At 39.5% G+C, this 27,804-nt stretch overlaps 1 protein-coding gene across 4 annotated transcripts in view; it reads left to right on the top strand.

Moving 5' to 3' along the window:
- The window catches only part of ehbp1l1a (EH domain binding protein 1-like 1a), a 29,391-nt gene extending 1,783 nt beyond the window's left edge, over positions 1-27,608 (top strand). The window contains exons 2-29 of one of the 4 annotated variants that reach the window (XM_007567845.1): positions 1,394-1,451; positions 2,751-2,846; positions 2,957-3,010; positions 4,594-4,772; positions 4,974-5,119; positions 5,687-5,749; positions 5,962-6,189; positions 8,652-8,822; positions 9,608-9,733; positions 9,830-9,970; positions 11,118-11,336; positions 11,464-11,608; positions 15,331-18,671; positions 18,765-18,813; positions 19,021-19,227; positions 19,478-20,020; positions 20,377-22,188; positions 22,378-22,531; positions 23,079-23,245; positions 23,326-23,374; positions 23,479-24,000; positions 24,094-24,130; positions 24,224-24,267; positions 24,397-24,508; positions 25,870-25,969; positions 26,056-26,129; positions 26,239-26,353; positions 26,635-27,608. In XM_007567845.1, the coding sequence (XP_007567907.1) occupies positions 1,394-1,451; positions 2,751-2,846; positions 2,957-3,010; positions 4,594-4,772; positions 4,974-5,119; positions 5,687-5,749; positions 5,962-6,189; positions 8,652-8,822; positions 9,608-9,733; positions 9,830-9,970; positions 11,118-11,336; positions 11,464-11,608; positions 15,331-18,671; positions 18,765-18,813; positions 19,021-19,227; positions 19,478-20,020; positions 20,377-22,188; positions 22,378-22,531; positions 23,079-23,245; positions 23,326-23,374; positions 23,479-24,000; positions 24,094-24,130; positions 24,224-24,267; positions 24,397-24,508; positions 25,870-25,969; positions 26,056-26,129; positions 26,239-26,353; positions 26,635-26,728 (9,046 nt within the window). In that variant the 3' untranslated portion in view covers positions 26,729-27,608. Of the gene's footprint in view, positions 1-1,393; positions 1,452-2,750; positions 2,847-2,956; positions 3,011-4,593; positions 4,773-4,973; positions 5,120-5,686; positions 5,750-5,961; positions 6,190-8,609; positions 8,823-9,607; positions 9,734-9,829; positions 9,971-11,117; positions 11,337-11,463; positions 11,609-15,330; positions 18,672-18,764; positions 18,814-19,020; positions 19,228-19,477; positions 20,021-20,376; positions 22,189-22,377; positions 22,532-23,078; positions 23,246-23,325; positions 23,375-23,478; positions 24,001-24,093; positions 24,131-24,223; positions 24,268-24,396; positions 24,509-25,869; positions 25,970-26,055; positions 26,130-26,238; positions 26,354-26,634 lie in introns of all 4 variants that reach the window. The other 3 variants (XM_016679552.1, XM_016679551.1, XM_007567847.1) reach the window with 3 other exon arrangements.
- Positions 27,609-27,804: the final 196 nt, after the last annotated feature.

Genomic DNA, 27,804 nt, shown 5'->3' with positions numbered 1-27,804 from the left:
ACACACACACACACACACACACACACACACACACACACACACACACACACACACACACACACAGGTTGTTTTGTTTGTTTGGTCCCATCTGAATATATTGCATTCTTCCACGTTTGTCTTCCCTACATGGCCTGTGTCAAACTTTGAGCGGGACGTCTTCTGTTCTTACTGATGTGGAAAAATATTAAAATATCACTTAAGTGACCTAAATGTTGCTGCCAAATTCCATGTAGTAATGAAATGGTCCACATTTTGTGGAAATAATTTCACAATATGCTACAAACAGGACTGCACAGTGGCGCAGTTGGTAGAACTGCCGGAGTACTCTCGGGGTACTCCAGCTTCCTCCCACAGTCTAAAAACATTACTGTCGGGTTAATTGGCCTCTCCAAATTCTCCTTAGGTGTGAGTGTGTGTGTGTGTGTGTGTGTGTGTGCAAGGTTGTTTGTCCTGTGTGTCTCTGTGTTGCCCTGCGACAGGCTGGCGACCTGTCCAGGGTGACCCCGCATCTCACCCGGAATGTTAGCTGGAGAGAGGCACCAGCAACCCTCCTGACCCCCACTAAGGGACAAGGGTGTACAGAAGATGGATGGATGGATGGATGTTACAAACACAGGAGTCAAAATGAATGTATTAATTCCTGTTCTTTTAATGCAGTTAATTTTTTAAAATGTGCAGTTAACCCACTGGCTTCTGTACTTTTCGGAAATGATATGAAGTTTGAACATTATTTCTTTCTCCATCTCAGCTGTATCTCTATGGGACTGATCTCCTGTTTCTTACAAAGGTTATCTCTGAAAGCAGCTCCACTCTCTCTCCTCTCCTGTCCACCTGTCTTCCTACTCACCGCTGCTCAGTGCTTCTAAAGCTCTGCACCACAGCAACGCTGAGAGCATAGGAAGAATACCGAAATTATTTTACTGTTGTCAACAAAACATTGTAGCAAAGCATTTTTTAACATGCAACTATTCACAACTGAAGCAACACTACACTGCCATGAACAAATAAAAAACATGAAGTGGTAAATACAAAAGCATCAAAGATATGAGAAAATATGTTATATTCTTCCTGTCACACCCTGTTTTAATCAATTGACAGTCCCAGTAAAAACATTTTGAACTCATTAACTCAGTTAATTTTTTAAAATAATTAGTTAATAAATTGTGATTAATTCACAGAAACCCTATGATTTCTCAGATTACAATTGTAATTGTTTGACAGCGTGAGTTACAAATTCATAACAATGCAGCATTGTAATGTGCTTAGGGTTAACTTAATGGTAGGTTGATGTAAAGTAAAAAAATAATGCATTAATTAATGTAAAATTGCATTAACTAGTTTAAAAATGAATGCGTGTTGTAATGTCGCACTGTGTTTTTTTGTTGTCACTTAGGCAACCAGACAAACTGAGGGTGATGTGGATCAGAAGAAACAGACGTCACAGCACCAAGGTTAGAGTCACCATTACCACTGCTGCCTGCTGTGGTATTAAAACTCCTCTACGAAGCCCTAACCTGGCCAGTAGCATGAGCTTCACCAGCTGGATAACACGTCATTTTTCATTGTTTGAGCCAGTTGTATCAGACGTGTTGGAAGTCAGAACATTTTTATTGGAATGATGTCACACCTCATGTGTTTGAGTTACATGAAGGAAAACTTGTAGGATTTAATTTTGCAACTACAATAGTAGCAGAACTGTCAGTAATAATGTGCTTCTCGTCATTTTATACATTTAGACACTAGCTCCCTTTCCATTACAAATCTGCTCAAAGGTTTTTAATATTCCAGTAATGTCAAAAAACACAATTTTGAAATTGCAGCGTTTTCATTAAATGAGAAATGCAATTAAAATCACACATAAATAAGTTTTTATAAAAATCATAGTGGTGGATGTAATAGCTTTTTTCAGCTAGGGATGCATGATCATCATCTACATCAGTATTGGCCAATATTTGCCATGTTGTAACATGGCGGTATCGGTCTGATACAGAAAACTGGGTGATATTTATTTGTTTCTGGAGGGGCAGTGGAAGAGGTTGGTGGTCATGTGATAGTCATACTGATGCAGTCAGCAGTGTGATAATTTTTTTAAGGTGTCAAATGGGTAGTCAAATATATATTATATATACAGTATTGGTAAGCATAATATAATATAAATGAAAAATTTTGTTAGCATCTATAATAACAACATTAATATCGGATATTAAAATCTGGCCAAGTTTTAATTTTGGTCCACCTCTAATTTCAATTGATTTTTCCAATTTGGAACTTTGGAATTCCTTCTTCTGAGTATAATGTAACACAATATTGTTCTAAATTGAGTTAAATTGTACACTTGCTGCGATGGGCTGCCGACCTGTCCAGGGCGTAACTGCCTCTCACCTGATGACCTCTGGATGACCCTGCAAGGATTAGTGTGTTAAAAATTGGATGGATAACATCACTATTCACAAAAAAATAAGTTTCTTATTCATTGAACCTTTGGGGCTTGTACTTACAAATTGCTAACAATATGGGAAATAATATTGGATTAACTATGGAATTAAAACAAATCAGTTAAATTGTCTAAAGGTGGTAATGTAATTTAAATTCATTGTCCAAAAATAGTGTCCTCAAGAGAGCTATGTCAAATCTAAATCCTGTGTTTCCTTTCTCTTTCATGTTTTTCCTTGTAAAAGGAATAAATAAAGCTGTTCATATTATATTTATCTTACATGACATTTGAGTTCTCCGTTGCTCTTTTCTGTTAGCTCCACAGCTGGCAGCCTGGTATAAAGAACCCATACAGAGGCCTGGTCATTTGGCAGGTTCCAGAGAGTTTAAACATCACTGTGACTCTCTTCAAGGTATGGATTTATTTTCTACTGATAAAGTATTTGACTTACATAACAACAATTTTGTTGCATTTATGAGTCATTTACCTGACAGACAGCTACCATGCTTTGTTGACCAACAGGAACCTACCGCTGAAGAGTTTGAAGACAAAGATTGGACTTTTGTCATTGAAAATGTAAGTTCATTATTTATTACATTGTTAAACTTGCTCACACCTTCTACTTGCAGAGGAGGCAGAGGACTTTGATTTGGTCAGGAATTATCTGTCTCATTATATTATTAAGACATATTGACAACTGTATGTAAAAAAACAACAACATAGTTTTACAAAAGATACCTCCTGAAAAATACTGAAGATCAGAATTGAAAACTGTGAGTTGTTATCTTGGTTAGTGAGTACAACACTGGTTCAGCTTTTAAAGCATTTTGCTATGAGGGCATCTTCAAAAGTAAATGAAACATAGTGTACATTTTGTGTTCCTTCGCTAGTGAGAAAATTCAAAATTCATGTTTCTGTGGACAAATTAAATGAGGCAGCTTTGCTTTCAGTATCTGACAATGGAAACACTCAGCAAAGTAAAATCTGAGGTAAAAAGTGAGGCAATTTGTTATTTCTTTGTTGTCACAATTCTTCTTGGCAATAAATCTCATGCCTTTAGAAAGCCTGTTTACTTCCCCATTTAGTGGTGCCTCATTCGTAAGGAAAATGCATATGCAGGTAGAGTTACTAAGTTCAGCATATTATGGGTTATGTCCATGAAAGATTTTCCATATCCTCTGTGCCTTTGCCAGACAGCTTCTTCTGCTGTTGACTTCTACGTTTCAACCATGTCTTCATGTAAAGAACAGGATGTACAGGCTGATCCCAGAGCTGTTCAATGGAGTTGAGGTCAGAACTGCAGTCAGGCCACTCCGTCCTCCATACCAGAGCCCTGCACTGGGATTGGGATCCCGCAGGACTCAACACAAACCTCATGGGAGTGGGCAGTTTTAAGATTACCACGGGTCGGAGGGGGTATTGAAATAGACACCAGATCCCAAGACTGTTGGAGGGATCTGAGGTTGCTAATAAAATCGAGATGGGAGGAAAAAAAAGTACAATCATTAGACTGAAAACTTATTCAAACCCAAAATATCAAAAATTGCAACTTAAATCTTATTATTAGATGAAACCAGGGGTGACCAAAGTGCGGCCCGGGGGGCATTTGTGGCCCTCGAAGTGATTTTGTATGGCCTGTAGGTTATTTGGCTAAATTCTTGGTTAGAAACCTTGGGATAACCTTCAACTCAGGTTTTGCCCTGGAATATCATGTTAAGTCTGCTCCGTTCCTGTTTCTACCTGCAAAATAACGCCAAACATAACCCTGTTGCCTCTAATCCAGAAACTCCAGAAAGTCTTAATTCGAGCTTTTGCTTCGTCTCATTCTGATTATTGCAATGCGGTTTACACTCGTTTAACCAAAGCCTCCCCATCAGTCTGGCAGAATGCTGCTGCTAGGGTCCTGACTGGATCTTCAAAATGTTGTCATGTAACCCCACAATATAACTTCATTAGCTCCCAGTTCATTAGTGAGTGGATTTCAAGATATTGGTGTTATCTTGAGGGGCTACATACATAAAATTTTACTTACTTATTTACTTATTGTTTCCGTTCTGTTTGGGTATGTATCAGGGCTTGTCTTGTTTTGATTTGACCCAGTTTATCTAAAGAAAGAAGGAATTTGTTTACAAACTTAAAGTCTTTGTGTATTCTTTCAGGAGACAAAAGGCCGTAGGAAAGTTTTAGCGTCAGCTGATGTTAATATGAAGAAGTATGCCAGTGCCGCCTCAGCTCAATACAACTTAACACTGAAACTCAAGCCGCTGTCTGTGAAAGTGGTGGAAGCCACGCTCATCCTCAACCTGTCATGCATCTTTCTGAAGGAGGGAAAAGCTACGTAAGTTTGAGAAAATGTCAGTATTTACCTTTGTACTTCAGAGGCACATTTTGTAAAATCGTAGAAAACTGAACATTCCCTACCTGATCTGGTAGAAACTCTGCATGTCCAATGGACAGGTCCTTTATACAGCTGGTGGTGTGTTTGTCCTTGTGTTATGTGAGTAGTGATTCCTGTGGATTTGCTCTTTTCTTTCTCCAGGGATGAGGACATGCAAAGTTTGGCCAGCTTAATGAGCATGAAGCAGAGTGACATAGGCAATCTGGACGACTTTAATGACAGCGATGATGAGGCAGGCGAAGAGAGACGAGTCAGCTTTGGAACGGGACAGAGCATCCATGTCGCTGGTAATACTGCACATTTTGAGTTGGTGCTACTATATGATGCTAATCATATAGTAGCACCCCATCTGGTTTCTAATTTGAAAAGAAAAGAAATTAGAATGTGTTATTCTGTAGTAAAAGCCATAGAGATCCACTGCTGTTTTATGTTATGAACATTATTAGCAAGCACAGAGTACAGCTGTTCTGAGGGTTTATCAAACTTCCTGGTTTGCGAGCTGTAGCAAAATGTTTCATTGTGTGTTTTGTTTGATTTTTGATTCAGGTAAGGCACCAAAGTATGTTATCTTACCTTTTATTTCTCTCTAAATTACAATTTATGAAGTAAGTTTAAAGTGAAAAGAAAGGAGTGTTTGCAGTCTGGGTTTGCAGCCAGGTTAGGCTGTAAGGTGTGGAAGCTGTGAGGTCAGAGGTCAGGATTCCCCTGAGCTTTCTGCTTCCTTTGAGCCTTGCTTCCCCTCGTATGGCTTTTTTTTCTGCTTTTATTTATTCTGGTGAAACCACTACTCCTTTCTTTTATTCCTTCCCTCTGCTGTTCCGTATCTTCGTCTTATGCTACCTCCCTGCCCCCAGCTTCCTGCAGTGTGAGTGCACAAGATCTGACTGGGAGGCCTGAAAGTCAGTCGGGCCCCACAGGTAATGTTCTGTTCACTCTGCAATCTCCTTCTTTACATCCTCGTCATATAAAATGTGCTTTCTTCATTTTCATTTTCATACGTGTCCCTTCATTTTGTGAAATGTCTCTGTTTTGTTTTCTGCCAAATTCCAATCTCTCACTCTTCTCCATTAAACCTCCTACTTCCCTTTCACCTTGTCCCTCTTGCATCTCATCTTTTTGTTTCACTCAGTAACCGTTGGGATGGACAGGATAAAGTCCTCTGGCATTTCCTCCATACATGCTCCCTTATTTGAACCTGAAGGCCCTTCAAATCCACACGTCTTCCTGCAAACTCACATGCAACCACCAAGCCCCACCCAACCGGGTCGGCCTTCACCTCATGCCAGCTCAGGGCTGACTTTTACACATGCTCTTCCTCCAATGCTTCCAAAAATCTTTCAGTCAACTTCCAGATCAGGTATCTGCCCAGAAACTCCTAGTCCTTTGTTTGTGCTTCTATCTTTACAGGCAGAGGATTTTAAGTAGGGCTGTCCAAAGTGAAAAAAAAACAAAAAATCACTATGCTAGCAATTTTTTTTTATTAATTATTAGCCCTCAAATTCTGACTCTTTTCTCTGTGCACCATTCCAAAACGCTCTCCTAAGATCTCAGTCACTAAACCATAAAACTGATGTGGAACTTAAGGACAGCTAAAGGTCATCCAACCAACCAGTTTTAGTCATATCAAAAAGTAGGACACATCATTATGGACACCTCAGTCCATTTATCATCGGAAAATAAATCAAATTCTAGGTAAGATCCAATAATCACTTTTTCTGTTTTCTCATATGTTTTGATAGATTGAGGAAACACCATATCCCATAAAATCTAGCCTAGACAGCCATTTAAAGTTGCCCCACAGCATCTCAATAAGATCAAGATCAGGGCTTTGACTAGGCCCAGGACTTGCCATCTCCACATTCTCAGCCTGAGAATTGGTGACTCTGCTGGGTTGTTTTGGGTTTTCCACAGTTTGCTGAGTCGAGTTCTGCTTCAGGTTTAATTATTTTTCAGGTTATTGTTGCACATTTTCTGAAAGACCCTCTGATGGTGGCCTGGCCACGTCCTTCTGCAACAAAGCATCCTCAAAGTGTGACACTTTCACCTCTATGCTTCAAAGTATGTCTGCGGTTTTGTTCATGGAATCTGAGAATTATGTGTTTAATTCAGGTTAAATGGCTTCTTCTCCAGTGTCCACATAGTTCAGTTTTAGTCCAAACGTGCTTATTCCAGAAGTCCTGGTCTTTGTCTTAGTTTACATTCTACCATCTCCTGGCCTTAATGTGTTTCTTTGAGAGCAAAGGTTTTCTTCTTATTAGAAAAGTCTCAAAAGCCTTCTGTATTTCCTGTCATGCCATTAGATGTTTTGTTGGAGAGTTTTACTGTTGTCTTGTGATGAGTCTTTTGGGTGAACTTGCTGGGACAGGCAGACTTTGGCATGTTGGCAGTTGTCTTGATGTTTTCTGTACTGTTGGAAAGAGTGATTTCAGATAGTTTTAAGAGCTCTCTAAACCAGTCTGATAAACTGCTACAGTCTTCTTTCTGGTGACCTCAGTCAGCTCTCTGGCTCTTACCGTTATAGTAAAGCTGGATAAATGTCTCAGCTGTAAAGCTAGCCTTGAGATGACAGTTGTGAACTGGACCGATGCAGCTCTTCAGAGATGATCCTCTGCTTCCTTGGCTGTGCTGACACTGTTTCTACACCGTCATCTCTGACTGTGCTCTTCCTTCTAATTAGCTCTGATATTGACTGCATTGTTATATCCTCAATGGTAAGTCGCTTTGGATAAAAGCATCTGCCACATGCATACCCATGAGTGTAAATATTAATATCGACACTGATGCACAAATTAATTCAAGACTCAAAAAACTTTGACACACACTTGGACAGAGAATACAAGCAAAAGTCATGCTAAGTGTTTTGTGACTTTTGTCAACTTCAGAGATTTGCCCCATTAGACCTCAGACAGTCTGGTGTGGTAGCCAGTTCAAAACTGTTATCAACACAACCTTTGTGTCATGAAACTGGGAAGGTCAGATTAGTAGAAAGCCAAGGCTGCGCCTGCAAGTCACATGACACCTGGTTTATTTGGGTGATGGGATGTTGTTGCCAAGACGTGCGCTGACAGCTGCAGCCATCCTGTGGCTGTGCTAAGCTGTTTCTGGGTCACACACCCAGAAATTAGAAGAGATTATTGGGCAGAAGGATAAAGTGGCAGATTGATGCCACTTCAACTCTGCTTGAAAAGAAAGATTTTCTATAGCAGCCAGAGAAAATGGAACATGTCAAGACAGGCAGAAACATAGGAAAGTTTTGGGTTGTTGTTTTGGATTTAATGAAATAACAAAAAAACCCAAAAAAAACAATTTGGTCTCATTAGTGTCTTTTCCTTTTGTTAATATAAAGTAACGTTCTTCAGTCCACCTTAAATATGTAAAACAATTTTTTCATCAGTGTTATTAATTGTCTGGGGTAACCATAACAACGTGAAAGATCCAACCTCACCAGTCAACATTTCTAGTAATCAGTAGCTTATTAAGATACATTTCTAAAGTTGACAATTCACAATTTGCACTAAGTCAATATTAAGACAAAGGCAGGAGGAAGAAAAAATAAGACCTGAAGGATCTAGAAAGAATTATAGCATTTTTTAAAATGATCTGCATGCCATTTTAAATTTAAAGTTGTTTAATGTCACTTAGACACTGGAAAATTATTATGCTTGTATTTATATTGCTGGTTTTGTGCTAAAAAACACACCAGTGGAATGATATGTTTCCCACTGAAATATATAATAGGCAGGTTCAGTTTCATTTTTTTCTTGTTATTTTCTACAGTACCTTCTAGAAAATACTCTTATCATTTTCCATTAATTTTAGCCCTGCGAAGGCCCCATAGCTTCCACAGTGATGCCTTCTCCTCTGATGGTGTGGTGGCCCAGTATTTCTCTACACTCTTCCCTTCTAAAGCCTGCTCTACCTCTTCTCTGTCTTCATCTCCATCTGATCCATCTCTCCACCTCCCTGCTTTCTCTGACAGATCACGAAAAGGTTTGTTAAGCAGCGTCATTTGGAACCTAAATACAAGTCATGTGCAGGAGACAATTTGCATATATTTAAGCTAAGACTAGACCTACTTTTAGAGAATCTCACCCCCTACTGTAACTTTTTGTCTCAGATGTATTTCTTGTGAAATGTTCCATTTAAGAAGGAATTTTTGCATGTTTTACATTCTGTGGCCAGTTTTAGCTTTTAAGACTTCTACAAACATTTGGTAAAGACTGAGTTGCGTTCAGGAGCTCAGTTCCACTCAATTGTTATAACAACAATGCCCAGTCACAAAACCTCTTACTTGGATAAGTCACCTATGTTGCCAAGGAACCGTGTCTGGCTGTCTGGAGCTGACTGGAGCAGGACATCCTGCTGGGGTCTGCAGTTCCAGGGCAGCAAGAAAACATTCTGTAGACGAGAAAAAGGCTCCATTAGTTTCTCCAATTGCTGTACCTTCTGAAAGACTTGTTAGACTTTACCTAAGAATCTCACTTTTTCTTTACTGCACTCCAATAATATGTCTGTTATTGTTTGGGTGCATTACCAATCAGGGCTGCTCTTAGTTTTTCGACATACTTAAGAATCAATTAATATTCAAGTTTAAAGACACTGGCATGTCCAAACATTATTTAAATGTTCTTGTAACCGTAAAGGAAGCGCCACATGTAAACATGAACTCTTTTCAGCGGTTTCTCTTACTGCACACTTTTTTTATGGATAAGCCTGTTATGTTTTCTGGAATCCACAGAGATTTCTTTTCCCCTCTTTCTGCTCCTCATCCTTAGTTCCTCTAAGAACCTTCCCTCCTATGCCTCCTGCTTCCAGGCAGTCCAAAGATCGACCCACCTCAATGGTGGAGTTGGGCTGTACCCTCACTAAGCCCACAAGTCTTCCATCTGCCCCTGAGAGAGGTAAAAAAAAAAGAATGAAGATGCAGTAGAGAATTGGGTGTTTCACCTTATGCTATTTATGTGTCTTCCCACCATTTTCCTGCTCCTCTTTTCTAGCTTCCTGGCAGACCGAATGGAAGCCTCCTAAATTTCAGGCCCCTCTAGCACAACCGGCCCTCTCCCCTAAGTTTTTGCGTCTTTCTGAAAGTCATCCAAGAGAAGTTCTGGTGCTGCACAAAGAGCAGGGAACAGAAATATGTAATGCTGTGACCTAACTCTCTCCAGGCTGTTGGTGTTTGTTGTTAGTGGGATGCGTAGTAGATTAAATATTTTTTGCTTGAATTAATTTTGTCTAAACTTGCCTGGACTTGAATCACTCATTTATTTGTGATTATCCCTGCCTGATGTAGCCTGTTTAGTAGTCTAGACGAAACTCAATACCTAGGATTACTAAAACATTCTGTTAATCTCCTAAAATTTGCAAAGTGGCATAATGCACACTTTACCTGAGTGACTGCTGACTAATGTGTTTGAAAAGAATTGCTGATATTTCCCACCATCATTGATATTTAGGTTTGGGAGGTTTATTCTAAACAGAACAGCTTCTGTGAAGCCTGTGAATTCAGAAATAATAAACAAGGCTGTTTTCATGCTGCCATAGAGCTACCAATAACAGGAATATACAGTGAAATTCAGTATCGAATGTTAATTTTACGTTACACAACCTATTTACCGCTTTGTGAAAAGTGAACTAGACAAAGGGTCTAGACTGTTTACAGCAAATATATGCAAACAAAGCTCACAAAATCAAGCACAGCTAGCTTAATGCATCATTCCTTTTAAGATTTAACTAATAAACATACAGTCTAGTTATGACAGAAAACGGGATATTTACTTGCAGTTTCCATGATGTGCATATAGTAGTTCCTGCCCATCACTGTTGTGTTCAGCTGCTCATGAGATCGGCTGCATGTCTTTATCCATCTTTTAAATTTTTTCAGACTTCATTTGAGTTTTGTAAGTGGAATTAAATCATATTCTGCCTTCCAAACACTCTGTGTAATTGTTCCCCACAATTTGTCATATTTTCTAATTATTTTTCACCAAATCTCTATGATCACAAAGGGCTCGTAATGATAAACCCCGACAACGTTGTCGAAGGAAAAGAGAGTTCAGTTCCTCCTAGTAAAGGACATTTCACTTTGGGACAAATTGCTGGTCAGTTGCTGACAAACTCACTGGATTGATTAACACGTCATGCCACGTCAATCAATCTCTTCTGCTCTCCACGCCTCCCTGCATGCTGTTAGTACTGCTTCAGACTTTAGCTTGACGATACTTTTTTTCCCTTCTTTTCTTCCCATCTCCTCATCCTTCTATCCATGCTTTTCTTCCTCCCTGCCAGCTTCATCCTGTTCGTCTGCAGCTCAGTCTGTGGATCAGAAACAGCAGGGAAAGACAGGATATGTTTCCTCTGAGAGACCTCATGGCAGTATCTCTGTAGAGAACCGCTCACCCAGTTGTCATAGTCCTTCATCTGCCCCTCTGCTCTCTGTGGCTCCTCATCCTCCCCAGCTACACATATTTGAAACAGTCATAGTCTCCCCAAGTAGACAGGAAGCAGGTAAAAAAACCAAGTCATGGGTCAGTACGCTTTCACAAGCTGTAAATAGTGTCTGGACACTAGTGATGGTTATCATCAGCATTGGACCATGTAGTACAATCTCATTTGTTGCTCTCTTTGTGTTTAGAGTTTAAGAGACAGCTGAGCACCCTGAGTGAGGAGGAGAGCCAGAGTTCAGGCCCTTCAGCAGCCAGCCTGAGGACAGGCTTCACAGCACCGGGGCAGAAAAACGATGCACCATCAGCAGTGGAGGTCATCAAAGCTTCAGCAGGGTGCGTATATGTGCACTAAAGCATGGCTGCTTAATAAGTAGCTCCAGCACTTCTGAATATTCTGTATGTTTTGCTTGACAAACGTACTGCAGCGCTTTGTGCATCTTGTGCTGTGGTGACATGAAAACCAGGTTTTAATCTTGTCTCATAGTTTGAAGGTAACAGTTGTTTGAGGCCAGACCATAGCTGACTCAGATCTGATGAATGCAACAAAATGTTTCACCAACTTCAAACATTATGCTTGTTTGAAATAAGAAGCCTCCACTGGGGAAAACATTTTGCTTTTCTTTTTTAACATTTTTAAATTTCTTGCAAAATCAACCAAAATTGTATGTATCAAGTCTTTAAGCATTTGGACTTAAATTAACTGAAAAAATACTTTTAATTATTTAAGAAGAGTAATAAAGCAGGACTTAGTCTGATATTAGATATTATAAATGTATTTATCAGTAAAACCAATTTTCCTAAGCTTTAGCATTTCCTGTTTCCTATTAGATTTTGGTAAACGGTTTTAAGTGGTCGAGGATAAAACAAATGTCAGCCAGTTTTGACTAGCTGTCTGACCCAATCAACTATCTGAAAATCTTTGCTTCACTGTGACTGCAGATGAACTTACACTCACCTTCCATCTTTGTTGACCTTGCTGTACCCTGGTGGCAGCACTGGCTTTTGCTGGATGTTGTGAAGCCTCTTTCTCTGCACCTGAATCTCTCACTTTTATGCTTTCAGTAACCTAGAAAAGTGTTTTGTCTGCTGCAATACTCTGAGCAGGAGCTCCCTGTATGGGAGGCTGCCTTGATATAAAAGTATATGATAGACACAAAAATGATAAAAAAAATTTACAAGGGTGTTCTTCATACAAAAAATGAATAAAACTCTGATTCATGATAATTACCCAGACCTGGTGAATTACTGCTTCTTCAAATGTAACAAATAAAAAAGTGAAGAAACAAGGAAATCCTCGAAATGTATTATATTTATTTTGTTAAATTTTTATGTAGCTTGGAAAGACCTCAAGGAAATCAATCCTTTCACTGAGAACCACCCACATTGTTAAATTCTCAAGTTATGGTAAGAGGACAGCTCTACCAGAGTACATTTTAAAGGGGTTCACAATTAATTGAAAATATTGGCCTAAATATGTTGTAATTTTCCTATTAAATAAATAATTGCTGTTTGTGATATGTAAAAACTTATTACTTCAATAATTGCAAAGCTATGGTTATATTTTTCACCCATGGTGGTCACCATTTTCTTACCTGATGGGTTGATGAAGCGGTCAGGTCCGTTCTGTACTGGAATCTACAGAGTAAACACAGGAAGGCTAACATTACCCGAATTCTTGTTTATCATATTGTGTTTGACTGGTGTGAATTTAGACAATGCCACCCTGCTTCACCATTGGCTATATGTTAAAAAAATATTGAGAGATGTTTGTATCACTTTCTGCATGAACAAAAGAAGAGCAGAGAGGTGAAAAAGCCAAACACAATTTCCAATGGACCAACATTTGTGCTCTCAACATTTCTCTCCGTGTGATAATATTTTATTCAAATTTATAGAAACCAAACAGCATACGGTATTTTTTACTATGCTAGTTTTACATCTAAAATAAAGATTTCTCAAAGTCTATTGTTGCAACCCTGTAATAACACCAAGAAATAAGGACTAGCGAGTTCACTTCAGGACAAAGGATTAGGAAAAGGCAGTGCGATTTGGAGTCCTTTGTTATTCCACCAGGTTCGTCTTTGAAATATTTGCTTTTGGACTCTGTTTTCATTTAAGAATGTGGCACTCGAGTCACGATGTGCCCTTGTTGTTGACTGTTAGTGACAGGTGGGTTAACTTGTTTGGCTTGTGTGATGCATTTCACAATGAATGATAAGAATTTCATCCTTAGCTGGCTGGCTCATTATTGGCATTCTTTTAGATGTCCATAATGTCCATAATGATATGTCCATATCATATCCAAAATTTCCCCTTTATTATCTTATTGTTCCAGCCCTGTGGCTCAGAGGGATACAAACTGTTGTAAAAGATACAGACACTACTGAAGTCACTGTGGAAAGACCTGTACATTTGTCCTCAGGGGAACCAAGAGATTTGTGTCCTTTAGAGTCATTGTGTTGTGATTCTGTTGAACAAATATGTACCAGACATAGTGAGCGTGAGTAAGTCTAGATTGACAGTATTGCCTAAATGAAGCATTAGATGCTGCATGGCTTTAGTGATTTACATTCAGTAGAAGTTCCATGACTGATGCATGATGTTGTAGCAAAATCGTTTCATTGGTCCATCAACTGCATAACACATTACTATTCAGCAAAGGACATCTTCAAAAGGTAGCAAGAATATTGGTTTATGAGTTCCATCCATCCGTCCATCCATTCATTGTTCCATCCATCCATCAAACATATAAATAACTAAGATAGCCTCCACCAGTTTACCAGAGGTCGCTATCACAGATCCATAACTCTCCTTCATGTAGTCACCTCAACAGATGCTCAACAGAGAAGTAAATAATCCTAACAGATTCTGCAGTAGTATGCCAAAGCTTGTAAATTTTGGAGTAAACAACAGCCAAGCATGCACTATGAAATGCTGTTTTAGAGAAACAAATTATAATGCTTTATATTTGTTTTTTCTTAACTACAAAATCTTGAAAAAGTATGAAACCAATTGATGCTTACCATATTTTGTAACAATAAAACTGCAAATAGCATGGGATATGACAAAATTTGTGATCTTAAATTAAATGAAGAAGATATTGGTGAGACCAAGAGCAGCACATGCATTTAATGCCAGGTTTTTACTTTAAATGTCTAGGTAAAAATGTGCTACTATTTTGTCTCTTTCATGAATTCAGTTTACCAGATTTACCAAGTAGATCTCTTACAGAACAGGTGAGAGTGTGTGAATGGTTAGGTCTGAGTACACAGAGGTTACATATTATACATATTATAGGGATACATATTATAATTTATTGAATATGATGTATTGTGTACTTCATTTGTTTGATTGAAATTCTGTAGCACAAGACAGTGCTAATGCATCATAAGTCATTATAAAAAACTGCCAGCAATTAAAAAGAGGGGGGAAAAAATAGATGGGTGGGTTAAAAGTAGATAGATAATTATATCTGACTATTAATTGCTATTTTACAGTGACATGCCTTAATTTAGTGTCACTTAACATAGGAAAGAGTTGAAGAGCGTGCAAAGCTACAAGGGAAGCTGCACAAAAACCTCTCCAGGTCGTGGACGAAGGTCTGCAGACACACATAGATGCATGGGATGATCATAAAACGATACTGAAGATGTTTCAGTTATTTTCCTTTCTAGAAAGTAGTTTCCTCACTAGAAGCTTTTTTACGCCTTTGCTGATTCCTTTGCCATAATTTTAATTACTTCTCTGATTGTGAAAGTGGCTGAGAGTTTTTTATTTTATTTTGAAAACGTCAAACATCTTAAAAGTTTTGCAATTTTATTTTTATTTTCTGTACAGTACAATTCTTTTTTTTTTTGAAAATTCTTTGAAATTAATAGAATTTTTGCTGTTAAGCATAAAATACATTATGTAGTTGGTTGCTATATTGTGATGCATATTTGTAGGAAAATTGTGTCCATTTTGTGAATACATTTATAGGTATTTACATTATTTATTAATTTGGTATTGTCCGAAATAAATATTGACTGACTTCTTATATTCTACTCTCTTTTTAGAGATGAGAACATGGTTTCACAACAACCTCCATGCCCATTCTTTACTGAATCCAGAAAACTCATTTCTCAAACTCAAAGAGCTATTTCAGCACATCAGTCACAAAATGCTCCTGCTTTGGGAACCATGAAGTGGCAGGAGCCTAAAGTGAGAACATGGAAATGTCCCTCAAACAGGGAGAAGCTTCTGTGTGTAACTACACAGGAACCTCTAGAAACAGAACTGACAAAAGAATCGGCTGGTGTAGTCCCAACAACTAGTGCTTCCATAGTGGTACACGCTGATGACAATGAAAAAGAAACTGTGATGGAAAACCAGCTATCTGTCTGCCAAACTGTTGAAAATGAACTACAAATTTTTGAAAACCCAAGCAATGAGTATGATCCTCAGTCACAAGGACAAATGAAACACATGGAGGATGACAGCTCCTCATGTCCTAGTGCAGGTTATTTGCCACATTATCCCATGGCGGAATCTTACAATAAGCAATTCATTTTCTTGAAAACCTGTCCCAGAATGACAAACATACCTGGGATGTCAGGAATATCACTAAGTAGTGATGAAAAACACTGGCCTCTCAATCAAATGACAATCTGGAACAAAGGGTTGCACATAAAAGAAAAGGGACTACAACTCTCATCAGGAGAGAATAAAAACCATGAAAAAGAAAGTGTCTTACTGGCACCATGTTGCCCAAGGCAGGCTAGAATTTCAGGTTTCCCATCGGTGTCCCAAAAGAGTGGCAACAGTTATTGTTGCACAAAACTATCAAAGAAAACTGTTTTAAATAACGATAAACAGTCAGAATCTCAACAGGAAGTGTTTAGAAACAAGACAATACAAACTAAAGCTTATACAAGTACAGTGTCACCAAAAGAGAACTGTGAAACTGAAGAAAAGATGGCTCCAGAGGTCTTAAAGCATTCTTATACACCAGATATAGACTCAGTTGTACAGACTACTTTCACATTCTATCAATCAGACATCACCATTTTAGGTTCTTGTCCAATGAGCTCACCAATTGCAGGCATTCCATCATTAGCTAATCATAATTTAAGTGAAAGATGGATTACAGAGTTCAAACTCTTCACAGTCACACATCTTAAAGTTCGAACTGTCACAATTAATGACGTACCCCATAATATAAATAATGCAGAGTCGGTAAAGGGAATGACAGCCTTAGCCCCAACTTGTCCAAAACAAGCTTGTGCATTTGGACTTCCATCTGCTTCTGAACTTACTGACATTCTCAATGGATCTAGTACGGTTAACCTTGTTCCAACCTGTCCTTCTGTCTCCAGAATGGTTGGCATTCCATCTGTCCAAAAGCCTGACAGCAAAGATTGGCAAATCGGTAATAAATCATTGTGGAAGAAATTGTTAAATATTAGGACTCTAGTTCTGCTACAAAGCAACAAAACAAAGAAAAAATGGAAAAGAAGTATTTCTCTTTCACAAAGTTGCCCATGTGAGTCAAAGATTCCTGGATTTCCTTCTAGAGCAAATCCTAGAGTGAGTGAAATTGAGACAAGAAATATGGTGGATCTTTCAAGTTCTTGTGCAAAAATCTCCCAGATTGCAGGATTTCCATCTTTTCATAGTCCAATAATGTGGACAGTAGGCAGAGAAACACTGTTTGAACCAAAGGTGAAAGAAGAACGATTGTTCCTTATTGATCACCATGACAGAGACAAGAGACAAGCAAATGAAATGGTTTCCCTCTTGCCATCTTGTCCCAGGACTTCAAGAGTTAAAGGTTTCCCTTCGGTTCCCAATCCCAAAATGGAATATTATAGGCCAAATGTAGTCAGTCTCGTTCCCTTGTGTCCTGTAATTTCTGGTATACAAGGATTCTCATCACTGGAACCACAGAATGAGGAAGGTTGGCCTGCTCACATAGGTTCATTGATGTACAGGACACAAAGGACTGTTCAGTTTTGTTTTGATTTATTACCAAATGTTGCAGACAATGCAAAGGACATGTGGCATTTTGCTTCATCCTGCCCAAGAGAATCACTCATTCCTGGTTTTGCATCCAAACCACAAACCAGTGTGACTGATATTGAGACAATAAGTATGGTGGCTATTTTGAGTTCATGTCCAAAGATCTCTCAGATTGCAGGATGTCCATCAATTCATTGTCCAAAATTGTGGACAGTAAGCAGAGAGACACTGTTTGAACCAAGAGTCAAAGATAAACACTTGTTGAGTATTGAGGCCCATGACAGAGACAAGAGACAAGTGAGAGGAATGGTTTCTCTCTTGCCATCTTGTCCCAGGGTGTCAAGAAGTCAAGGTTTTCCATCTATTCCTAATCCTAAAGTTGAGTATTATAAACCAAATATAGTCAGTCTCTTTCACTTGTGTCCTGTGACTTCTTGTATACCAGGATTCCCGTCACTGGAACCACAGAAAGAAGAATGTTGGAAACGTGACTTAGGTTCATTGATGTACAGGACACAAAGGACTGTTCAGTTTACTTTTGACTTCTCACCAAGTAACACAAACAAAATGAAGGAGATGTTTTGTTTAGTCCCAACTTGCCCAAAAGATTCCCTCATCCCTGGTTTTCCATTTGTCACCCAATGCAGTGTGTCAAGTCTTAAATCTGAGGAACCCTCCAAACTCAAACTCAAATCCAGCATGGAACCTAATATAACTAATTTTGTACCCTGTTGCCCTATTACCTCATCTATCAGAGGATTTTCATCCATGACTCCAGACTCAAGTACAGAATGGCTAAATGAAGCAAAAGTGATACTAATGAAACCTCAGGTCAAGCATAAAAGTATCTTCATTCATGAACAGGAGCAGCTAGATTTATACAACAGGAAAGGTATGCTAACTTTAGTGACATCCTGTCCTAAAAAGACCAGAATTTATGGCTTTACTTCTGCCCAAAAGGTAAATCGGCCACCAGATATGGTCAGCTTATACTCATCTTCTCCATGTGTTTCATGTGTCCCTGGTTTTCCATCTGCAAGAAGGCTTAGTTCTGATTTTACAAAAACACACACCTGGATCCCACAGAATATTGTCCTGTTCGAAAAGAAGCAAAAAGAGAAGGCTTGTCCTGCAACTTTGCCAGCAATATTGCTTCATACACCAGAAATTAAGTCTATGGTCGCACTGGCTTCATCATGCCCACATGTGGCTCAGATTCCTGGATTTCCCAGCTATTTCCCAGTGAACACAGCTGATTTGAAAGCAAAGGGTATTCAACGTCTTTCTGCTGCTGAAGCATATGCTGCAAATGTGTCCCAACATGTGCAGTCAAATCTCAACGAGAGCAGTGGCATTCCTCTATCATGTGTTAGCAGTCAAAGCTCTGAATTTTCTTATGGTGAGACATCAATGGCTTTCAACATTCATATGTCACATACTTGTGTGTGGATTGCTAATTTTCAAGTCTTTAATCTGGTTGCTGTTTTAACAGAAGAAAAGGGGGGTGCAAAGGAAAGTGTAGATCATTATCTATATTTTGGGTAAGTGGAGGAGCCCAGTGCTCCTGTGTGTTTTGCTGTGAAAGTGACTTAGTGCTTGCTTAACATAGATTGTGTGGGATAAGACTTCTTCCTGCACAGTGTGTGGTAAAGTTGTGCAGATTGAGCATGATACATTTCATTGCTTAAGTTTATTCCATGAACGCCTTATGGATCACAGTTTTAAAACTTTTGTATTTGGGTCCTCAGCCAATCACACATAGAGAATAAAACAGCAGAAGAAACACAGACAGGGAATAAATCCTGGGATACATCAGAGACAACAGGACTTTTTGGATGGGAGGTTTTGGAGGCAGATGGATCAGTGTCTGAAAAAAAGAGAGAACTCTCTTTATCAGCAAATGCAGAAGAGACTTCTGGATTAGTAAAGGCCCTTGTTGGTGTTTTCCACAAAGGGTAAGTTTAAGATTAGTCTAAAACCACAATTAATAGCATGTATTATAGAATTTTTGATTGTTGAGATTCTAGAATTTAAAAATGTAATATTACACCCACTTTCAATTTTTTCCTTCCTTTTCTTATAGTTTAATGACAATTAAAAACTGGGTCCAATTTAGGATGAAATGTAAATTTATATTTAACTTTTTTTCTGAACATGTACGATGACTTACATGTTCAGTACTCAGTGCCCATTCATTCTTTACAGTTATGAAACAGTAGCATCCATCCTGGGCCCATCTAGCTCTGCCGTAGCAGACGTTGACCCCCCATTCGCTGTTCCTTCTGTGTGCCTAAAGGAAAAGACGTTAATTCCTTCTGCTCCTTCTGCTGAGTTTTGGCCACATTTCCCTGACAGCAGGTCTCCTCCACAAAAGACAGATGACAATTCTGAGGACATTCACACTAAACAAGAATATCCAATAAGTGTGGAACCGTACATGTGGGACTTGGTGGATGATCAGTCAGTCTCTTCTCTATCAACTACTGGCATTGAGGACACACTTTTTGATTCAAGTATGAATCGATTTCCACTGGCAGAGGAGGACAACAAGGGTGTAAGAGAAGGTAGTGAAGGAACAGATGAACACGAATTACCTCTGAATCAGGAACATTCAAAGGAAATATTTCTGACTGAGCAGAACTATGTTCAAATATCAAAATACATGGAAAGTTTGCTATCAAAAGATCAGGCTTATGTAGAAGAAGATGGATTGAAAATGATGTTGTTCTCTCCTCATTCGGAGAAAGGGTGAGTGATAGTCGATTGTTTTTTGATTGCATGGTGTGTGACTTAAGCTTAGTAATATATCTTATATTGTGATGTGAATAACCATATGCCAAATCAGAAATTAGTGAGGGTCAAAGATCATAAAAGGTCATTGCTGCCTTCGTGTCTTGAGTAATACTGTATTCTTTGTACTATTTTTTCATATCTGAAACTAAATTAAATCATAAAAATTATCAATTAATTGTTGAAGAATCTTTTAAGAATACAACTAAACTTTGGTCTCTTTTAACCAAGACGTTTACTACAGAAAGGATGCTTGCAACCAGTGCATGACACAGCAGCTGATTCTGAAGATTCTGTCTTCTCTTCTCTCTAAGCCCGACACAAACGAGCTCAAAAGAACTGTCTGCAACTCCTCTTCAGCCTACAGAGAGTAATGAACAAAGACATGCAGAATTTGATTTACCCTTGGACCGATCAGCGTGTGATCAAGACAGTAATCCACCTGACATTGCTGGTCCTCAACAAGACAAAAAGCCAGTGATTCCACCTGAACTGAAAGAAAGTTATCAAGAGATATGCATAGCTCCAAAAAGGCCAAACAGAAGGAGGGATCATTTGTTTCATAAGCCTGTTCCAGGAGTTGTTCTCTCTGCCTGTGAGAATTCTCTACAGACAGACATTGTCCAGTCCAGCTGCACAAAACCTCACATTATTTCTGCTTTGGACAATAAAGCACAATGCAACACAGTTCTTTCACAAAACACACAGAAGAAAGAAACAGTAACAGAACCTTCTCTAACGACTGGTTTGTTTCAGAGTCCACCTCTACAGACAGAAACAGTGCTAGTTTGCTCAAAGGACACAGAACATCCCTCTAGTGCTCCGGACCGGCCTAACGAAGACAGCACAGCCGGAGTTCAGGCCTCTTTTAATACAACGCTTTCTTTGGAAGCAAAAGAAGTGAAAACCCTTCCCCCTGTTCCAGAGCCAGACGTATTGCATGATGAGCACGCTGCCCCTCTTTCAATCATCAAGAAGATTCATCTTCCAAAGCGAGTTAGAAAAGCTGGGAGATTGAGTAGTTACAAAGACCTCACTGCAGGAGATGATTCACATCAAGTTTACCAGCTCCCATTAGCTGGTAGCACATTTGTTGATATATCTAACACTACAAACCAAAAGTCAGAAGATTCCATTTTTAAGAATCCTGTTCCAAAGCCTCGTGGAAGAAAACATGTCAGTGGCTCCAGCCCAGACAAGTGTACTGCTGGAGTAGGTGCATCTCAGGAAGCCCATGGCAGAGAAGCACTGACAGCAGGGAGAAGCAGTCTGCTGAATATTCCTTCCAGACCTGAAGAGTTGCCACAAGCTGAAGATTGTTCTGATCCTGCATTAAGAAGAACCAGAATTACATTTGTGCAAAGCACTCATGCTGTATATGGTGATACTTCAGAAAAATCACCAGGACCCTCATGTCTACCTGTACCCAAAGAAAGAAGGAAACATTCCAGTGATGCACTCCTACAGGACACAAAAACTGCTTCTCCTTCAGACAACGTTGCAGACGCTAAAGCAGTCCCAGAAAATAAGAAATCAACGTCACCTGTTCCATTCTGTCAAGTCCAGAACGACCTTAGAAACACTGATTTACCACCTGTAAACAATTCATCTTCCATAGAAATGGAATTATCTCAGACAAACTCAGATGAAACATATGGCCTGAAAGTAGAGGGAGGTTCAACATCTCTTAACTTGAAATCTGATGGAGGTTCAGTTACAATCCAGGGCGAAGAAGAAGTTCTGTTGCAGTTGGAGAGGGATGTGCTAGAAGCAATGGAAGAAGTCTTTACTCAGACACGGTCCATAGAGGATACTATGGAGGATACTGAAGAGGTTCAGGATGAAATCCTGCAAGATTGGACCTTTACAGATGAACCACTTGTCACAAAAACCTTACAGAAGGATGAGAAAGTAGATTCAGAGAAGGAGAACATCACAAAGGTCCTGGAAGAAGAGGTCAATAGGTTTGGAACTGTCACTGTTTCTTCCTCTCAGGATGACTGGCTGCATGTAGAGCATAAAAAAGAAAGCAAGCTTATGGAAATAAACATGAGAAGGGAAGTGAGAGATGAAGAGTTGGATTCTGTACCTGTAGATGTAGTTGCTGGTTGTTCAAAGAATCCAAGGTAAGATTAGTCAATAAGCTTTAAACTATTGCAGGATGCACTCAACTAATATTTGTTTTAAGTTTTCAGTATGCGTAAAATTATTTTTGAAAGGTTCTGATTACCTTTTTAAACGTATGTTGGATTTTTTTAGCAGCATTAAAGGTAATAAGTAACAGGTGCATTTGTGTTCTGTTGTGGTTTTGTTAGGTCGTCAGGGCAGCCCGTACTTGTTCCCCGTGGCAAGAAGCGCTTGAGTGGTTCCTCACTAAATGGCACCAAGTCACAAGCTGAAGCCCTTCAACAAGCCCGTGAGCCGACAACGCCTCAGAAAAGACCTGCAGAGGGCGCTCCTTCTGTAGAGGTGAGGAAGCTGAATGGTGCTTCTCCATGTTTGGTTCTAGTTCTGCATTCAGATCAGAACCAGAACCAGGAGACCTGAGTGGTCTGGAAGGCTGATACAACAACAGCAGATATTTAATGTATTGTGGTGCTAAGCCCTTCAGGGATTTATAAACTAACAGTATTTTAAAGTCTATTCTCTCAGTGGACAGACTGTAGAACTGGGTGATGTTCTTTATCTTCCTGGTTTTAGTCAGAACACCAACAGCAGCATTCTGGATCAGCTGCAGCTGGAGGATTGATCTTTTAGTCAGACCTGTGAAGACACTGTTGCAGTAATCAATACGACTAAAGATAAACCCATGGATGAGTTTCTCTTAATCTTACTGAGACATTAGTGCCTTAATCGGAGGATCAGAAGTTCCCTAGCAGCTCTGTTTGGCGACCCTCCCCTTTCTGCTGCCCTGAGCAGCTGACCATACAGCTCAAATCAAAAACTACCACTGATTATACTTGATAGTTTCAGTTCTGTGTCAAGTTGAATCTCTGTTTTGATTTGTGTGTTGTAGAATACCCTCAGTAGTCCCAGCTTAGTGACCTCCAGTCGGTCTCTGCTGGAGTGGTGTCAGGATGTCACTCAGGGTCACAAGGGAGTGAAGATCACCAACTTCAGCACCTCCTGGAGGAATGGCCTGGCCTTCTGTGCTATCCTGCATCACTTCCACCCTGGAAAGATGTAAGAAACACCTGCCATACAAAATGCTCCGTACTACAAACTGCTAGTCAACATTTCTCTGTCCGTTTGTCGTTTTCTAGAAATTTTGAAATGCTGAACCCGTATGACATCAAGACCAACAACAAACAGGTTCAAGACATTTTATTCATTTTTCAAACTGGTCTGATTGTTATTTGGTCAATCATAATAAAAGTTATTATAATAATCCAACTGTCTTCTGTCACACATTTCAGGCTTTTGATGGTTTTGCTGAACTTGGGATTTCCAGACTGATTGAGCCTTCAGATATGGTCATGCTCGCGGTTCCTGACCGCCTTATCGTCATGACCTACCTCAACCAAATACGGACCCACTTCACCGGCCAGGAGCTCAGCGTGCTTCACGTAGATAAAAACAGCAGTGAGTCTAGTTATGCAGTATCAGGGAAGCAGGAGGCCCAGGAGGACCCAGAGGCAACTGTTCGCTACTGCGCCCAGAAACTCCAGGAGAAAGGTCTGAGTCTTGAGTTTATTGGGAGTGGAAGCCCTGCAGAAGGTGAAACCAAAAGCAGCGATGAGATGGCTGCTCCTCCTCGGTCCAAACGGCTGCAGAATGCTGGAGCAGGAGGAGCATCCAGCTCTCAGTCTCCTGTGGCACCACCACGGTCTCATAATCTACCCAAGTCAGGCTTCTCCCGAGTGAAAGATGCTGATCTGCTCAAGAAGCGCAGGTCACAGAAGAAGAGTGGCTCAATTGATGATGGAGATATATTAGTGGTACAATGCTTTGTTTGGTATTTTTGTTCATGTTTAACCTCCTTCTTATTTACTCATGACTAAAATAAAAGAATCTTTTTTCTGTTTCTCTAGGTTGCAACAGAGCAAGACAAAAAGAACTCAGAGACTGGTAGATGTTTTTTTAGTTCTATTCTCCTTTTTGCGGTCGTCATGTACATTTTAAATAATTGTATTTTTATTTATTTGTATTTACTTTCTGCAGAAAGAACAGAGTTTGTAGTTGAAGAAGAGAGACCAGAAGGTCAGGTGAGTTGGTTTGATGGAACTGACAAATGACTTTACCAGTTATAACTCCTAAAGGAGACATTTACTCTTTCTGTTTCACAACTGTGCATATTTAGAATCATATTAATATATTTTTGTTAATACATGTAGGACACAAGCCAGTATGTGTTGCATCAGATGGAAGCGCTAGAAGCCGAACAAAACCACATCGACAACAGAGCAGGCGTGGTGGAGCGGAAACTCAGGCAGTTAATGGAAACAGGTAAAGTACGCCTTGATGGTCAATACATTTAAAGCTAAATGTTAAATCTAACATTTAGATTTTATGGAACTGACATAAAATCTAAATAATTGGACAGAAAGTCCAAACTGATTGTACTGATGTCCAATGAGTGTGTAGCTTTGTTTTTAACAGATTGGATTGAAATTGTTTTAGAACCTGCTTACTCATAAGTTAAAACCCTAGGATGACAGAGGGTTCACTTACTTTTTACCATGACTGATATAGTAAATTGCAATTAAAAGTAAATAATTCACTCTTATAAAGGTCCTTAGAATCATATATTTATCCTGCAGATAAAGTAGCTTCTTCTTATTCATCCAGGGAAAAAAACACATGAGAAAATCACATATTGTCATGTGATGTTCAGTCATGTTGATTTTGGGGACGACCTCGAGAAATATCGTATTTAACTGCCTTGTCAACTCCATGACTACAGACCTGAACAGAGGAGAAAACATTCTCCACTGACTTAATGTTGTCAGTTGACACTATAAATAAGGATGGAAGGACTGTGATGTTATGCTCTGATGCCTTATTATTACAGACCATAAAACTAATTAACCATTAAACTTAAAATCATACCTGAGCTGTTCTCAACATGACTGTTAACCTTTACAGAGGCCAACGTTTCTTCTTTGATAGTCGGTTGTAGCTCAGTTGGGCCAAAGATGAGCTTCAGCTTATAAATGTCCAATCAGTCACAAAGCCTTCACTTTGTTACTTTACATCTAGATTCTTCTGCCACATTGGTATTGATCCCTGAACTGTTGGTTACAAATGAAAATGAGCAGATCTGCTAACAAATGACTTTAGGGCTATACCTCACTACTTACCAAAACAAGCCGCTTTGTTGCTGCTCCTGCTGGGAAAAATGGCCTCCATGTGAGAGCTCCACTCAGCAGAAACATCTCCAGGACTTTTGGAAAACATTCTGTGGTCAGATGAGATAAAACTGGAAGTTTCTGAGACGTGTCTGAATTGTTACATCTAATGTAAAAATAAACAGCATTTCTAAAAAAAAAAAAAAAAAATGTTTCATTGTCAGTGACAATGAAACATAGTGGTGGGAGTGTTTTGGTCTGGGGCATTGCTGCTTCAGGAACTGGACATTTTCAGGGAATTGATGGGATCCTGAAGGAGATTCTACTGGATTATTGGGTGTGAAAATGAACTGAGTGCTCAGTCCTTCTGATTACCTCCAGTCTGACTTACGGGTACATTATGATGGACAGTCTGGGATTTACAGTCTTTCCAATGCATGGCACATGAAGAGGCAGGGCATCATAACACTTTCAAAGTGTATTATAACGGCAGCTGCTGGTAATGCTTTGTTTCTGCAGGCAGTGACAAGGTGGAGGAGGAGAGGCTGATCCAGGAGTGGTTCACTCTGGTTAACAAGAAGAACGCTTTAATCCGAAGGCAGGACCATGTGCAGCTGCTGTGAGTCGGGCGCCATGATGCTGCATTCCCCTGGCAGAGCAACATGGCCGAGTTCTGTCTTGTAAAGCATGTTTCATTATCAACAGGCTGGAGGAACAAGACCTGGAAAGGAGGTTTGAGCTGTTAACCAAAGAGCTGAGAGACATGATGGCAATTGAAGGTACGTCTTTTTATCTAATGCAGAATTCATCACAACCATGTCTTTAGGGCTGGGCGTCTTCTGCTCTATTTTCTTTACCAACTACCTGCTTTTATTTTGAAAATAACAGAGAGCCAGAAGACCCAGGCCCACAAACACAGAGAGCAGCTCCTGCTGCAGGAGCTGGTGTCTCTGGTCAACCAGAGGGATGAGCTGGTTCACAATATTGATGCTAAAGAAAGAGGGTAAGACAAATCCACCTCGCTGTTCTACCACAGCCTGGAACCAAACACCTTGGAGCTTTTCTCAGGAAGTGATTGTGACAATGTGATTTATTCTAGACAAAGTGCACACCTTCTCAAGAATATTCTGAAAACAAACCTATCCCAGCTCCTTAGAAGGCCTGAGCTCAGTCCTGTTAACAAGCCAGCTCTGTGCCAAAACAAAAAAAAAACAACAACAGTTTAAACAAACCAGAAATTGGAGTTTAGGCCAGGATGTGATTTATCCCTGTTCTTGTTTTCAGAGCTGAGGAAGAGGATGAGCGTCTGAACCGTGGCCTTGAGCAGCGAAGAAGGAAGTATGCCAAGGAGCAGAAAGAAAAGTGTCTCATTCAGTGAGGAAAACAAAAGAGGAAAGTTCAGGACAAAATCAAGAATGAGGAAGTTAAGTCATCCAGATTGCTATTTTAGGTCAGAAAACTGATCCAATCTTGTTAACACAAGAAAGCACTGAAACTGTGAACTTACTGTGCAAGTTCTGCTGACACTAAGAAAGTCCAGAACAACAGTTTCGTTCTGAGGCAAAAACAAGCTGCAATATGTTGGATCTCTAGATAAACTGTTAGTTTTGAAACATACTGTTTATTATTTCTCTTATTGAACAAAAAACAAAAACAGGTGATCTGGAACAACTAATGCTCAATTTTCCAAAGTCATTTCATCTGAAGGGATTTGTGCTATTTGAGATGAAATTTTAGATGAAATTTATTTGGAATATCAGGAATGTAAGGGTGTGACCAGAACAGCTCATGGACATCAGGGACAGCTGCAGGGTCACAGATGTTTAGGTAACACTGCTCACTTATATTTTAAAGCCATTTCTTTTCATTTTTTCACTGCCGAAGTTACTGAAGTGAAACATAGCACCAATGTTTGATTTTCTACTAAATAGAAATGTAAAAGCCATAAAAAATCTCCAAAGTCTTGAGCACATTATTTGCTTTGGCAGAAACAGAATTGCCACTTGTATTGTTGTAAAGTGTGGAAAACAGTTGCTTGCCTTTGCTCTGAAAAATGTTACTCTGTTCGTGTTGTAGGTTAAGGAAAGGATGAACCATTTCTGAAACCAGATGCTTTTAATACTTTTAAAAGTATTGTATTTGCAGTTTTTATGACCTGTGATTAGCTCCAATTTGTTTAAAGGATTGCTCCTGGAGGTTTGTTTTTAAGAATTTAATGTGAAATTTGCACTATTGGAAATACAAAAGAGCTGAATGCATCACTTGTGTTTGTGTGTGTGTGCGTGCGTGCGTGCGTGCGTGCGTGTGTGTGTGTGTGAGTGTGTGTGTGAGTGTGTGTGTGTGTGTGTTAAAGCTGTTCTCACTGTTCCAACACATTTTAAGTCCAGCTGATTCCAGCTCAGCTCCATCTGAAATGACTGCTTGTTGCCCCACTTTCAGTATTCATTTCACTGA

This window comes from Poecilia formosa, unplaced genomic scaffold (genome assembly GCF_000485575.1).
Source record: "Poecilia formosa unplaced genomic scaffold, Poecilia_formosa-5.1.2 Scaffold214, whole genome shotgun sequence".
Lineage (NCBI taxonomy): Eukaryota > Metazoa > Chordata > Actinopteri > Cyprinodontiformes > Poeciliidae > Poecilia > Poecilia formosa.
Note: the sequence above shows the minus strand (reverse complement) of the source record. Positions and strands in the feature narration are given on the sequence as shown.